The 15,528-nt window shown below is 31.6% G+C and overlaps 1 protein-coding gene across 1 annotated transcript; it reads right to left on the bottom strand.

Annotated features, from left to right (window-relative positions):
• Positions 1–7,468: 7,468 nt before the first annotated feature.
• Positions 7,469–12,415, bottom strand: LOC144844934 (pumilio homolog 3-like). Its single transcript, XM_078702047.1, has 8 exons — positions 12,320–12,415; positions 11,746–11,880; positions 10,020–10,162; positions 9,287–9,432; positions 8,940–9,031; positions 8,657–8,735; positions 8,055–8,142; positions 7,469–7,735 (listed from the first exon to the last, which is right to left on the bottom strand). The coding sequence occupies exons 1-8, from the start codon at positions 12,413–12,415 to the stop codon at positions 7,609–7,611; spliced, it is 906 nt and encodes a 301-aa protein (XP_078558173.1). The 3' UTR covers positions 7,469–7,608.
• Positions 12,416–15,528: the final 3,113 nt, after the last annotated feature.

Genomic DNA, 15,528 nt, shown 5'->3' with positions numbered 1-15,528 from the left:
AGTCTGGCACACTTTCTGAGCGTTGAGATAAGGCAGACTTTCGTTTGCGACATACATTGTATGTGTATATGCAACATGCAAGTATAATGGCAGACGTCAATACTAGCGAACCAACGGTAATAGATAGCATAACATTAAAACCAGATTTAGGTTGTGGCTCTTCACTTGGTGAAATTGTTGTTAATGAATTTCTTTTTATCTTAACTTTTATGACCTTAGAAATTTCCATTTGTCAACTATACAAGTAATTTCACTGTTGTTCATGTAAGAAGAAACGTTTTCAATTACCAACATGCTTGTGTTAATATTATTATTTATTTGTTTGTTTATTGCAGAATTATTTGAGATCCAATATTGGTTTGTCTTTTCAATACTGGAAAAGATGTCATCACTTGGAGAAATTCCATCAACAAACTTGAAAGACAGGCTTTCAATACACTTGCATTCTAACTTTACCTTCTGTCCAATGAAAAAAAAAGATGAAACATCAATACGCAGACTGCTTATGACCACATTTGATGTTAGTTGTAATTTACACAACATTTGCCTGTCTAACGAATTTACTCCTTTTATGAAACAGATAAAGGCATTCGGTTCAAGCAGCGATGTTACTTTGACTTTTAAACTTGTAACTTTATCTTTATTAGTGTAAACCAATTCTCTACCATGTATCTGTGGCTCAATCGACCAATGTAAAGAGTATCTGGCTGGAGAGGTTACTGCACAATTCAATGTAGCCACTTCACCACTAGAGTAATGTGATTTAGATGCGTTACACACTTCTACAGATGGCGGTGGCCAAACAAAGATTTCGGTAGGTGGGGAAAGTAATTCAGTCGAGGTACCGGTAACAGATAATTCATATTCGCCATGGTTTGATTCACTTAAATTAGTAAAAATAAGTGAAATATTAAATTCTTGAACAGTATAATTTAACGGTAAGTGTATATACTCGCTTTTGGCGACACGTTGTTTATTGTGAATCCACTTAGCAGTAATGGTGACGTTGTCGGATGAACTTGGTTGAATTGTTATAGAGCAACTGATGGAGACATTTTGACCAATAAAAGCATCGATTCTATCAACTGGATAACAAAAAATATTGTCTCTACCGTTAACAGGTTTTACAACAGAAAACAGCAATATTACGATACTACAAAGTATGAATAATACAGTGTTTTTTGTCATCTTTCAATAATATGCAGCGTAAATTGGTGGATAAAATGTGTCAGTAGTGTACAACACACTTTCTAAAACTTATTAGTGCTTGAAACAAATATATCCATACTCTACACTAGACCTACGTGTGACATTGGTTCTTGTTATCTTGTATGATTTCACTTATATAGACAAAGTATCTCAACAAAAGACAGGTCCTGATTGGACATTTCAATATATACGGGTGTCCACTACTTAAAGTATATTTATGACTAAGGACGTCATCAGTGTTATGATGTTATACTTAGTCTAAGTTCTTGATTAATTTCGACTTAATATTGGAAAATGATAAATAGTTTGGCACACATGGCGTTTCATAGAATTATGTTTACCAAATTGAAACCATTGAAGGTAGGCTACAATAATAGCAACAAACGATTTTAGAGGCAATCCGGATCAGGATCCCAACTCTGGACCACTTTTTAATATTTCACTAATTTAGACGGATCTTTATCAAATTGAAACCACTGAAAGGTATATAGCAACAAATGACTCCATACATTTTAGAGGCAATTCGGATCATCAGGATCCTAACTCTGGACCACTTTAAGGCTGTGTGATCATGATGGCCAATTTGTGAATTGTTGTGGTCTCCAACTGAAACATTTCATTTCTATACGCATCTTTGATTGTACATTATTACTACTTTTGTAATATGAAGCCTTAATTTTAAAACAAATTAACTGACTCAGAAAATAATACTAAGCAATAGTGTATGTATTTGTTTGATTATGTACATTATATTTCTATGGTTTATATAATATTTTAAATAGGCGAAAAAAGTCTCTCTGAATAATAAATACGTGACTAAGTCCAGGAAAGAATATAATTACTATTATAAACAAGTATGATAAACCATTATGTTTGTAAGAGATCATAAAACGTTCATGTTATAATTTGAAATACATAAATGAATATTTTATCACTCACGAAAGTAAAACAGCATGCTAGTGAAATCAAATAAATATAATATATAGGCCTACATTCCAGTACTATTTTAAACATTATCAGCACTTCCTTTTCTCATTAAATTCTTATAATTAAAAGTTGTTTCTCGTGAACATAGTCTATATTCTCTCGGTCCTAGTAGGCCTACTACTCTAATTCTAGGCTTGCTCACTGTATATATGAGGAGGGAGAGACAATTACGCCTACCACAGTTTCTCCCTCCCCACTTATCAGAGTTATAATTAAAACGTCATGTCTTTATCAATTCTGTCTGCCAAAGCATTAGTTGTCTTTATGTGTTGACAAGGTGTGTGTAAATTTATAAATTAATCAATGTGAAAATATGTTAAGGAGAAAGAAAATAACATTATTGCGTATTTTGTAAAGCCTAGTAATGCCTGTGTTTGATGAAAATACTATGTAGGGACATCGATAGAGTTTACACGACTGTGTGCATATTCAATTCAGTTTAATTCAATTCACTTTATTCCAAATCATTTCTGTCAATTCAAAACGTGGAGTGATAGAAACACGAACAACTGAAGAGGTTAACATCTGATAAGAATATCTACAATGTAAATTGAAAGTAGGTCTATCATAACTAAATGAAACAATGGATATCGATTTGATACATTCATTGTGGATACGGTTAAACTTAAAAACACAATGGAATTGTGGTCAATACAATAATATTTTGGTAACAAGGATTAGGTTGTGTGAGAAAAGCTAAAAGTTTTAAAATCTGTTGATATCAATAACCTGCTGACCAAAAATGTTGAACGTCCAACAGCTTATTAATACGGTGCAGTTAAACAAGTATATACTCATTGACTTTATTTTTCGTTTGTAAAAACACGAGATAGCGTCGCAGTTAAACAAAACATCTCACACTTAACTACAGAAGGTCTACTTTTTTTAAAAGAATTAAAGTATCGGCACTTGGTACTTAGTTACTAGACGTTGCAGTAGGTTTACATTTACAAGTTGTTTGTACACTAAAATAAGTAATCATTATAATAGTCGCCACGAGCATATATGTTCTGACGGCAACTAAAATGTATAAGAGTATATTGTTTTCAAGTTTGATTGTCTTAGAATGTATAGTTGTTGCATACCCTGTTGAAACTTGTATTACTTTTGAAATGTTCCATTTGTCAACTATACAAGTAATTTCACCGTTGTTCATGTCAGAAGAAACTTTCTCAATTATCAAAGTGCTTGTGTTATTATTACTATTATTATTTATTTGTTTGTTTATTGCAGAATTATTTGAGATCCAATATTGGTTTGTCTTTTCAACACTGGGAAAGACGTCATCACTTGGATACATTCCATCAACAAACTTTAAAGAGACGCCTTCAGTACACTTGCATTCTAACGCTGCTTTCTGCCCAATATCAAAAAAAGATGAAACAATACGCAGGCTGTCTATGACCACAGTTGATGTCAGCTGTAATTTACACAGCATTTGTCTGTCTGGCGAATTCACCCCGTTTATGAAACAGATAAACGTATGCTGTTCAAGCAGCGATGTTACGTTGACTTTTAAACTTGTAACATTATCTCTATTAGTGTAAACCAATGCTCTGTCATGCACTCCTGGCTGAATTGACCAATGCAAAGAGTATCTAGCTGGAGAGGTTACGGCACAATTCAATGTAGCTACATCACCATTGGAATAATGTGATTTAGATGCGTTACAAACTTCTACAAATGGTGCTGGCCAAACAAAGATTTCGGTAGGTGGGGAAAGTAATTCAGTCTAGGTACCGGTAACAGATAATTCATATTCGCCATGGTTTGATTCACTTAAATTAGTAAAAATAAGTGAAATATTAAATTCTTGAACAGTATAATTTAACGGTAAGTGTATATACTCGCTCTTGACGACACGTTCTTTACCATGAATCCACTTAGCAGTAACGGTGACGTTATTGGATGAACTTGGTTGAATTGTTATAGTGCAACTGATTGAGACATTTTGACCAATAAAAGCATCAATTCTATCAACTGGATAACAACAAATATTGTCTCTACTGTTAACAGGTTTTACAACAGAAAACAGCAATATTACGATACTACAAAGTATGAATAATACAGTGTTGTTTGGCATCTTTCAATATCGATTGCTTTAGACCACACAAGATATTGATGGAAGTTAAACTGAACTTTGACAATTGCCCTGTTTATCTTTCGTCTCTAATGATCACACTTCCAAGGCAAGTCTCAACTATAAGAACGCTTCCACGATTGGATCCTAATAGTTTCTGATATAGGGCCTACCCTATATTAATTTATGAATATGGACGTCCTCCAATTCATGACGTAGTTTTTTTGTGATTATAGGGATGATTTATGCAAGGATATATTTGATTTATGAGTGTACATTTAATGTACTGACCAATCCGTCGCTACCAATTTTGATTCTTGTCTTAAACTCTCAAATTGCATTAAAAAAATCGGTTGCGCGCATAATCACTACAGTCTGTGTAAATGTGTGATTTCAAAGTACGTCATAATCTTTATTCTGGTGAGTGCGAGCAATAATGAAAGTACTTTTCGAATTGAGGTATGAATACAAAGAGCGGAAACTTTAACAAAACCAAGGCGCGTGAGGCTGATACGAGAAGGGCGCGCGCACCACTGGTTCTGAAAATCGAAGTTTAGCCTATTGCTCAACGACTTAAGTAAGTGAGTAATCGAATAATAATACTCGAAGCAAAATAATGGCCTTATCAGTTTTAAGGACAAACAATTCGTTTAATTGAATATCATCATCGAACTACATCGTGTAAAAAGCCAAGGCCCCGATGGATACTGGATATACGACCAGGCAACAGTTAAAGAAGCAACAAATCAAACTTAACACAAGGAAGAAAAGAAAAGCAATTCTTCATTTTTAGTCGCGTGGACGCGAGACTATAGTTCACTATGTCGGTCGGTTGGTCGGTCTGTCTGTCGGTCTGTCTGTCTGTCTGTCTGTCGGTCCGGTATCACTATGCGTTTTATCGCTTTCTGAACTTATCTTGATCAGTTTAATCTAGCTATGTCAATTTTTCACAGAATATTCCTTATGGCCAGGAATCGATGTGGTTATGTTTTCACGATGCGCAATAAAAAATTACGCGGTCTACGCACGATTTAACGAAATCACGTTTGTAATCATATCTTCACAACCATGAATCACAATTAAATAAAATTTGGTACTCATAAATTTCAGGGCATAAATCATCATATGGCAATACAATTACGTGCGTAGCGCATGTAACGCATGCGTACGCGCGCTTAAAATTTTCAAAATTTATTTTCGATGAAATAAGAGTACGTTTCAGGCAATTTTAAGCGTTTACAAAATTGCCATGACTGCGCAGATTTTTGCGCGCGCACTGCGCGTTAAATGTTATTGCGCACTCTTTTTGCCCGATTTCTGTTTTCTTGACTTACTTAACTCGAAATTACCTTATACGAGCACGTCAAAAGTGACAGGCTACGCGTGTGTAAATTAAAAAAATATAAATGTTTTTAAACATTTCAACATTTTTAAACATGTTCAGTAATTTCGGTCAGTATAGTTCACTATGTCGGTCGGTCTGTCGGTCTGTCTGTCGGTCTGTCTGTCGGTCCGGTATCACTATGCATTGTAGCACGCGACTTAATGGCTGTTGGCCTTGTTCCTTATCACAGATCACATATCAGAAATATGAACACTGAAGTTAATCTAAGCGTTGGGAGACAATTAAGCTTATGAAACTGTAAATAATCACTAATATTATGAATGAATTGAAGGAAAGATAAAAACGATTTAAACTTGTATACTTTTGTACTATTACTATTCTTTTACACTAACTGTTATTAAAAACGTACGTACTGGGTGGAACAACTGTTTAGAAAGTTAAACCTTTATTATTATTTTCATATTACTACACAACTGTATTTATTATCAGAAACTTGCATTGTAACAATTTTTAACTTTTTTAACAACATTGGGCCCGTTCGCACTGTAGAATGTACACCTGTAATGGTCGTGCTTGGCTTCCCCTGGGTCTAACATTTGAGATAAAGACAGCTATTTCAAAAACCTACCTCGGGATTCTTCAATTACACCTTAAACCACAAGCCGATTATCCACAGATGAAATTTGTTGAGATGTACAAAACACTTCTTCAAGAGTAATTTAGGTTACAGTCCGAATACAACCTGTATATGAATCAAAATGAACACTAATATTAATGAAAGCTTTAATGTAAGTAACCACTAATATGAACGAATTGAAGAGAATAATATATAAAATGATTTAAATTTAATTTATTCCTACCTTTTATCAATATTTTTGTAGAGTATAATTACTGTGTTACATACTTACGTTTTCGAATGTTGACAAGCCCCGAATTCCAGATGTACTGACTTCCCTGACTATGTCGTTAAAGCCAGTGTCTGATAATAATTCTGTTTAAGTAAATATTGACTCCAGGCAGGTAACAAAAATTAATTCGTTAACAGTAAAAGATAACAAGTCATGTGGTGTACCATTGAATTGATTTGAACTTATTAAATAACCCTGAAAACAAACAAGCATGGATTTATCCATGACGTAGTTTGTGCTGTATTGGGTTAAATTGTGTTATGAATAATAATATGAATTAAATTGAGAGTAAGTTGGATATTTGCAGTCATTCTACATTTTGATTATGTTTGTTTTAAATATAACATTTTTCTCATCAGTTGTCGATACGAAACGATTTAATTTAATATTGGAGCAAGCTCTGGAAATGAGAAACAACTGTGTGCAGTTACCAGTTTATCTAGTGGTGGTACTAGGTTGATTACATTGCTATATAGTTCCAATGAATAACAACTTTTTAAACATTATAAAAATATCTTTAGTAGGAATTTCTGGTTTTATTTGGTGATGATTGGGTTAAAAAAGCTATTTCTAAACAAATCCACTTACACTCCACAAAACTAATTACTATTGAACCTACACATTTTGAACTTTAAAATGACAATTTTGTAACCAACATTTGAATTAGCCTTCCATAACTGTTTAGAAAGTTAAACATTTATTTCATATTACTAGATAACTGTATTTATTATCAGAAACTTGCATTGTAACAAGTTTGAACTTTACTTGTGTTGTGCGTGGATAATCACCATTAATATCGTAATAACCTTCAAGTACTTCTGTATCTTGAATGTTAATAGTACAGTACAGTAGTCTACATTGTTTATAAATAGATTTATATATTCTCCGGAATTAACATGGCGGTGGATTTATAGTAGGTACTTTTCGCAATGTCAATGTTTTCAATTTGTTCTTTTGACAAACACTGATAAATAATAAATTGTTTTTATCGCTACAGAATTATTGACTTTTTAAAATGTCATTGTTTGCATTATGATAAAAATGGATCGCACAGTGGTAAAGTCCACAGCATAAAATTTTTAAGATTCTAATTTCTGTTGCAATACTTCAGCTCCCTTGAAGTCAGCTTTTTGTAGATTCTTAATGAGAGGTGTCATAGCATCTTTAATAGCATTCTTCACATCATCATTTCCACAATCCATCAAACTGAAAAATGAACAAATTATCATAAAATATCACACATTGCTTTGTACACATTTCATTTTTTTCTATAAACTTATGATTTTATAAATAATATCTAGTAATGTGGGGTACTGTAGTAGTATGGGGTTGTTTTATATCATAATTACAAAAGTAAGATTTATCGATAATATGATATATAGTATAAAGAAAATGTGTGTCAAAAAAATAAATAAAACAAAACTATTTAATTCTTGTAAACTACTACTGAAGCATTCCTATTAACCCTGAAAAAAGATTTATAAGCAAAAGACAGACAGCCCTAAAAATGAATGAATTCACTCACCTAACAAGTATAAAAGCTCCTCTGTTTATAGTGCTCCATGTTGCTATCTTATCTGTACCAACTTTATCAATCAACATCTTACAGAAAACTACACAAAAAAAAACCATAATAGATGGCAGATATTGTTGCGATTACATCTATGATCCATTATTATATATAACTGTTTTACATGTAAAATACAAATTATGTAATCAAGTAAAACAATAATGAATTATAAATCAATATTTTATCCAGTATGTACAATATTAATATAAATAGCTTATTAGACACAGATACATTATATCTTTTAACATTCCATATCTATCATTAGGAGTAGTTAAGTAGACATTATCACAGACAGTTCATGTGGGTACAACAAAAGAGACCTAAACAAATTTTTCTAGGCATCTGCCTTCATACCTCTATGAACTTATATCAATAATTTATTGCATTGTACCTTATTATCTTTTATGTCAGAGTACAGTATGTAAATAAATGTTTTGCAACTTTGAAGGTGAAACTTAAACTTCAATTATTATTTTATTATATCTGTCTGTTCCACATTCATCATCAGAGTTGCATGCAGATCCACTAGACATTTCACTATGGTTTAAAATACTAACCTGTATCTTGTGTCTCCTTGTCTAGTTGTATGAGTTTTTTCAAAACTAAATGTCCTGCTGGGTGCTCAATGATATGCATCTAAAGGAAATATGGTTGAAGACATTAGTTGAATGCACCAAACACATATTTAATGCACAGTGGGAACTCCATAGGTACTTAGTTTACAAAAAAATGGATTGTATACACTCTTAAAAATGACTTTATTAGAATAACCATGCCTCATCCAGAAAAAAACCCACTTTAAATTAAAAAATAAAATTTGTTTTAGCCATGACCAATTACCTTATCAAGTGCATCTTTTGAATCTCTTGGAATTGCTACCAACTCTTCTGATGCTAACCCACAGATAGCTTCCATTAGGGGTTTCTTATCACCTGTAAAAAGTAATTAATATTAATAAGTTCCAATAATGTTTGATTGTTTTTAAACAAATAACCCCCAACTACCATTACTGAGATGAAAACTTAGATAATACCAAGTTTTTAAAGTTGAAATACAAATTAAGGCAAGAATTATTTTTCATAATTTAATAGATTATTGATGGATGTGTCCGAGATGAAATAAATTTAAGAATACATCCCATGTAGAGTATAGATATTATATAGAATATAATAATTGGTAAAACCTACCAATAGTATTTTGGTAGAGAGCCGTAACAAGAAGACATGTTTGTTTGTTGCGTACAAGCTGTCTGGCAAAATTCTTTACATGTTCTAGCAATGGTTTTGACACAGATTCTATCAACTCTTGTTTCCTGGTCTTGGCATCTTTTTTACTTTAAAAGATTAAATATTATGTTAACAGCAAGCATAAGTTTAGTTTATCCAGACATGGCTAGATAACCATTATGATTGTCAAGGATCATCTTATTTCTTTCTTTCTGCCAATTTTTTAACTTGAAAGCACAACATTTTTTAATTGGAAACTTATTTTTCAATGACGTCAGAGTTGTGCAACGTGACTTATGTTCAATTTGATAGATTTCTATGATTGACCATACATTTAAAACCAAAAAGAATTTGTTATTGTTTTCTATTCAAACAAAAGTATAAATCATCATCAATGGTCAACTTTTTGTGGAGTAAAACTGGTGTGCGTTGCAATAAATTACTGTACTTATGCAACAAAACCTTTTTTACAGCTGGTACAAAACTACAGTACAAAAAATGTAATAATAACATGGTCATGAATATATTTGCATTATCGACAAATCAGAAAGTTTGTTTACAATGTTCTGTTAGAATTAAAGTTAAAAACTTCCTCAAATGTTATTTATCCATGAAAAGCACAGCAATATAAATTATAATGATGATATCATTATATCAACTCAATACCAACCAATACCAAGAATAATGAACTAACCTATGTGCATTGCCATCTCCCCTTTTCAGTAATTCAATGATGTGAGGATGGAAGTGTTGTTGATGTCTGTGACATAGGATGTATAACAACACCTTTCTACCATATTGATCTTCACAGATTTCACTTAAACACTTCATCATTTCCTATAATATCAAATAAAGGTTCTAAATTCATTCAGGCCATTAATTACTACTTAAGTAACTCGCAGTGAACCTCTCGTAGACGGTCTTTAAGCCTAGCCTAGTTTTTAGGCCTACCTGGTAAACAGTAATGTACGAACATCATACGCTAGCTATAAGCATAGCCTGATGTTGTTTAGTTGCTGAATTTATTGTCTTTCTATTTTTACCGGAATCTGTTAATACAAATTGGGAAAAACCTGGCATTTTCGTCAAAAAGTTACAATTCTTTCATTTGTATTTTGGGGCCTATGGAAAGTGGGTGAATCACAGAAGAAAAACAAAAATTTTAATCCGCGTGCAATGCATGTTGGGATTTATAGAGGACCGCTTAAATTATTAGAATCGACTTATTTTTCACATTTTTAACTGTTTAAAGACAAAAAAAATATCGCAATAGGACCATTTAGTGTTTATTTTTACATTAAATGTAGTTTGTGATCTTAAATTATTAGATTTAAAACATAGGAAATGGGGCTTATAAATATCTATATTATAATACCAAATCCGATACTAGCATGTTCGCGTTTTAGACAATTTTCTTTGGAATATTTGAATGCTCGGCGGTTTCCCGACTGGCAAAATAGATCGAGTATGCAATACACAATAACAATTAAAGAGTGCCACGGACAGCAGGTCATCGTAAATCAAGCATACAATTGACTACCATGCTGTACTGAATAATTTCTAACATAAATCCTAAACCAAAATATTCTCAGCTCATGCCCCCATTATTTATTTTAAAATACATACGAAAATATCAATATCAAAGTCAATTAGGTCAATCAATTATAAGCGTGAACAGGAAAACAAACTTTCTTTCTTTCCTAATTTAAGAATACAGTAAGCTTATTTACATTATGAGTTTCAGTTTCTTTACTAGGGTTGATCGAGCCACAAGTGGTTCTCACCACCAGGGTTCAATTTAGACCGAACCCTGGGGCGTATCCCCATACTTGGGTTTGGGTTTAGCCCCTCAGTTTCTACTGTTTGATCAGCGCTTAGAGGTTTCACAACATAAAGTGCTTTATAAATCCAGGATATTATAATAAATACTTCGTGCCATATACACATATCCAATTCTAGAACATGTACTGTATGCACTTAATTTATCATGGTGCCTGTCCATTGGACAGGTACCTGCTAGTATATATATATTTCAGAACTAATAAAACTAACATTATTTCAAATAAACTACATTATAAAAATAAATAAATCAATGCTCTTCTATTTTTCAGATCATGTACACACAATAATATAAAAAGAATAAAATGATAGTGTAACTATCATGTATATGTATCAGTGAAGTTTTTTGTTTTAGGGTAAAATTACGTTAATTAAGTGTAGGTAAATAAATGTTCCAAAGTCCTACAATTTAGTACTCACTATCTACAATAACTATATTTGTAAATGATATTTGTAGTGATCTGTTGCATCATGCTCTGAGGTATTATTCGCAGCACCTAACTGTGTACAAAGTCCAAACTATCTCACTACTATGCTTATCATTTTAACTTCCAAAATATTTCAATTAATGACACACATACCGTTAGAATAATCTTAGCCAGAAGCTTTGTGTCGTCAACTGAATCAAACAATGCCAACATAACCCAATGGCCGTACTCCTCGCGGCGTATCTTGGAAACATACGTCTTGAAAGATTTCATAATAACCTCACGATCCTACATAAAATATAAAATTACAAAGCTATTATTAACAATTAAAATGCATATCATTATAAAATAATTAAAAATAAATGAAATAGAGGCTATGATATAAATTGGAATTCAGCTTGTTGCTGGGATGTACATAAACATAAAAAAAACTTTCATGAATAAGTTTTTTTGTAAAGCATGAGCTAAATTAGGCAATTCTAATGTTTGTTTGATTTATGTACAATTTAAAGCCTTTTTTTACACTAGGGGAATCTATTGGGAGAGAATTCTAAAGTCAGTATGCATCAGTATTCACATTTTCATACAATTCTTGCCAAGCTAAAGAATTCACAACAAACTGAAGCCCAGAAATGTTTGATTGGCCAATTATAAACTGGCTTTAGATTTATATCTATCTCTATAGATGATGTGCCTGTGTATTATGTGTTAGTTATATATTTCATACCTTTGCTGTGCCATGCCAAATACATTGCATAGCAACACGAGCACCATCATGTGTGTAAAGAATTTGAACTACGACCTCTCTTATGGATTCTATCATGCCCTTTAAAAATATAAAAAAAGTATAATATAGAAATATTAATAATTTTTACATCTCTGAATAATGAACAGTCAATATTTCAACTTATGATACTCTCCCCATTCATTGAATACAAAACATGTATCATTTTGCTGTTCTATTAAATAAAATCAAATTGCGTAAGAATAAAAAAAAATGCTTAAATTCAGAGAGTACTAAAAAGAGCTGGTACAATTTATTTTGGTCAAACAGTTACATTTCTGTATCAATATTTAGACATAGAAAATTGATGGATTATGAAAAATGAAAACGAAACTGAAATTTAATGAAAAAGTTGTTAAAAAGAAAACTGAAATTTAATATCTTTGACTGTCACGCCATCTAAACATTATTACACACTATGCTAAATTTATAGATAGATTATATATTTCCTAAAAGTATGTACAGTATTAATATTAAACAAAACCAAAAGTTCCTGTGAATCTAAAATGAAATATTACACCTGATAAAGTTATTGTAGTTATAATGTGCAATTATAATAATAATTATCATAATTATGCTCTAATAACTTTAGTTTTCACATGAAAAACCTATTAAAATATGTCATTATGAAAGAAATAGTTAGAGATACCCATAACAACGATTATAGACAATTTTCGGTTTTCTTTGATTTCATCAGTTTTTCAAAATAAAAGAACAATTAATCGCTGTTCTCTAAACATCAATGTACTAAATGTGGTTATAAATACTTGATACTATCATTTCAGAAATGTTTCGGTATCTTTATCAGTAAGTAGATGTCGAAGATAAGGCCGAAAAAAACAAAAAAACTGGTGCATCGTAACAATTGATGAGCATGGTAAGAGAATAGTTGAGTTGTGGTCACCTATTAAAATGTATTGTCCGCCAAAAACATGAAAAATGAAGATTAATAAAAAAATTTACTCTGAATAAGCCATTTTACAGTTTTAATCAAGATAATTACTATCGTAGAAAAAAAAACTTTACAAAATAATGTTTTCACTAATTATAAAAAGACAAAATACACGGTTAAATTCGACCAAAAACCCAGTGACTTCTTTCAGATAAATATTTTTTTTCCCGATCCAATTTTTGGTCAATGTGAATAACTATTATGTGACATAAAATGGCATATTCAACAAAAACATTTAAAAAAGGGGAAAAATACACCTTTATTTAAGTCTCATATGTGTGGGAACGGATTGCTACGTTTAATATACAAAATGTATTATTTTACATCAACAGAATATGCCTGCTTACTGATCTCAGTTATGGTCTTGTGTGTAGGAAAAAACTCATACAAAACTTTGTGTATTAAAGTATGTTTAATAACAGTCCTATAAGAATAATTAACAAATTGAAACACTAAACAAAATTGACAATTGAACATTTCTACTTTTCTACCTTGTATATGTGTTCAAACTAAGACAAACTTTGCTTTAAAATATGATTAGAATCAATGATATGTTTTATATTTTATACGCTCTTTCTTTTACATATTTTTGATAATAATGAATTGTGAATAAATGTGAATTCAATTCAAGGTATTTGAACAAGAGAATTTAATGAGAGTTTTTAATAGACAGTCTCTGAGAAAAGGTCCTGATTTATTATTATATTATGACAAGTTTTGATTTTTGGAAACACAAAATTGTGGTTATGGTACTTGGAGAATAATTAAATAATTTAGTATATCCGTAGGAAATATATATTTGCGTTTGTCAGTCCTTTTGCAAATAAACTTGTCCAAATGAGGCATGAATACAGTTCAGTCGTCATCTATGGAAGTGTAGCCCAATAGTTTAATTAATAATATCTCTTATTTTGATAACAATATTGATTGGGAATCTATTGGACGTACCTATACCTAGGGCTACCTAACAAATGTCTGATTTAGTTTTGGTTAGCTTTACTATTGACACGACCAACGCTTGGTTGTTGTCTGTTGTAAGTATTGAGTCATTTCGTTCGAGACACAAGTTTCTTTGATTCACCGATCATTAACCTAAGAAGAACCTAATATTATTATCTTATTATTACTATTCTTTTGATCGAAAATAAATATATGAAACTCGAAATAATATTAAATATTATGTAGGGTGTATTTCAGGTTGTACAATCATCTCGTGACACGTATTATTTATTTAAATTACATATTATTTATTAAATTAGAACATAAAATGAGCAATTTCTCACATTGTAGGCATAATCGAAACGTAGCCAGCCTCATTTCTTTACGATTTATATAGGCCTATCTGATCAATGAATTGTTAACAGGATAAATAACTAATGAGCGCCCTCTGGCCTTTCTTGTATCTTCGGCGTTTTCCGCTACTGCGTGGTATATTTAAACAAAAGTACATTAGATATGTCTATATTATATTATACATATAGTCATAAAATTATATATCTTTCATTAAAAGATAATCTTTTAATATGTTGAAACTTTACCGTATGATATCGTATTTGCAGTGTCAATGTCGTTTGGTATTTTGGCACTCTGTGCGTCCCGGTATAGCTTATAGCTGTAAACAGGAAAAGATAGAATATACACCACGCCTCTTGCGGAACTATAAAAATTTGTCCTACTTTACACTGGATTAAATGTAATTAAGAGTACTTATGAATATAATATTCAAATGATTTGTCCGGTTTGTTTTTAACCACTTTTTGAAAATAATGTTATACCTTAAATAGAGCAAATGAAGGACCGTAGAACACTTAAATTTGCATGTTTATTGTACGCCATCTCAATTACTTCAGACGCTTCTTTGTGCCGGACCATTTTACATACCGTAAATCTTCTAATAGTAACCCACACTCCAATAGTAACCCCACATCTAATAGTAACCCGCCTTATAAGTCAATACTATAATACACTACTCTAATAGTAACCCATATGGTCACAAAAACTATTGACAAAATGACATTTATGAAGACTGGTCGCATATATGATGCAGCCGTATTTTGAAAACAAGGAGATAATGCATGTTGATCTCGGGAGGATTGAGTATTTTTGAGTTTATAAAATAAAGTTAGAGTTCAAACAAATTATTTATTCGTACTGTTTATTATTTTGCTATGATTTGCAGACCGGAAAAGTTGGGGTGGGT

The sequence above is a fragment of the Antedon bifida genome, chromosome 6, assembly GCF_963402885.1.
Source record: "Antedon bifida chromosome 6, ecAntBifi1.1, whole genome shotgun sequence".
Lineage (NCBI taxonomy): Eukaryota > Metazoa > Echinodermata > Crinoidea > Comatulida > Antedonidae > Antedon > Antedon bifida.
The sequence above is the reverse complement of the archived record's forward strand: the minus strand, read 5'-3'. Positions and strand labels throughout refer to the sequence as shown.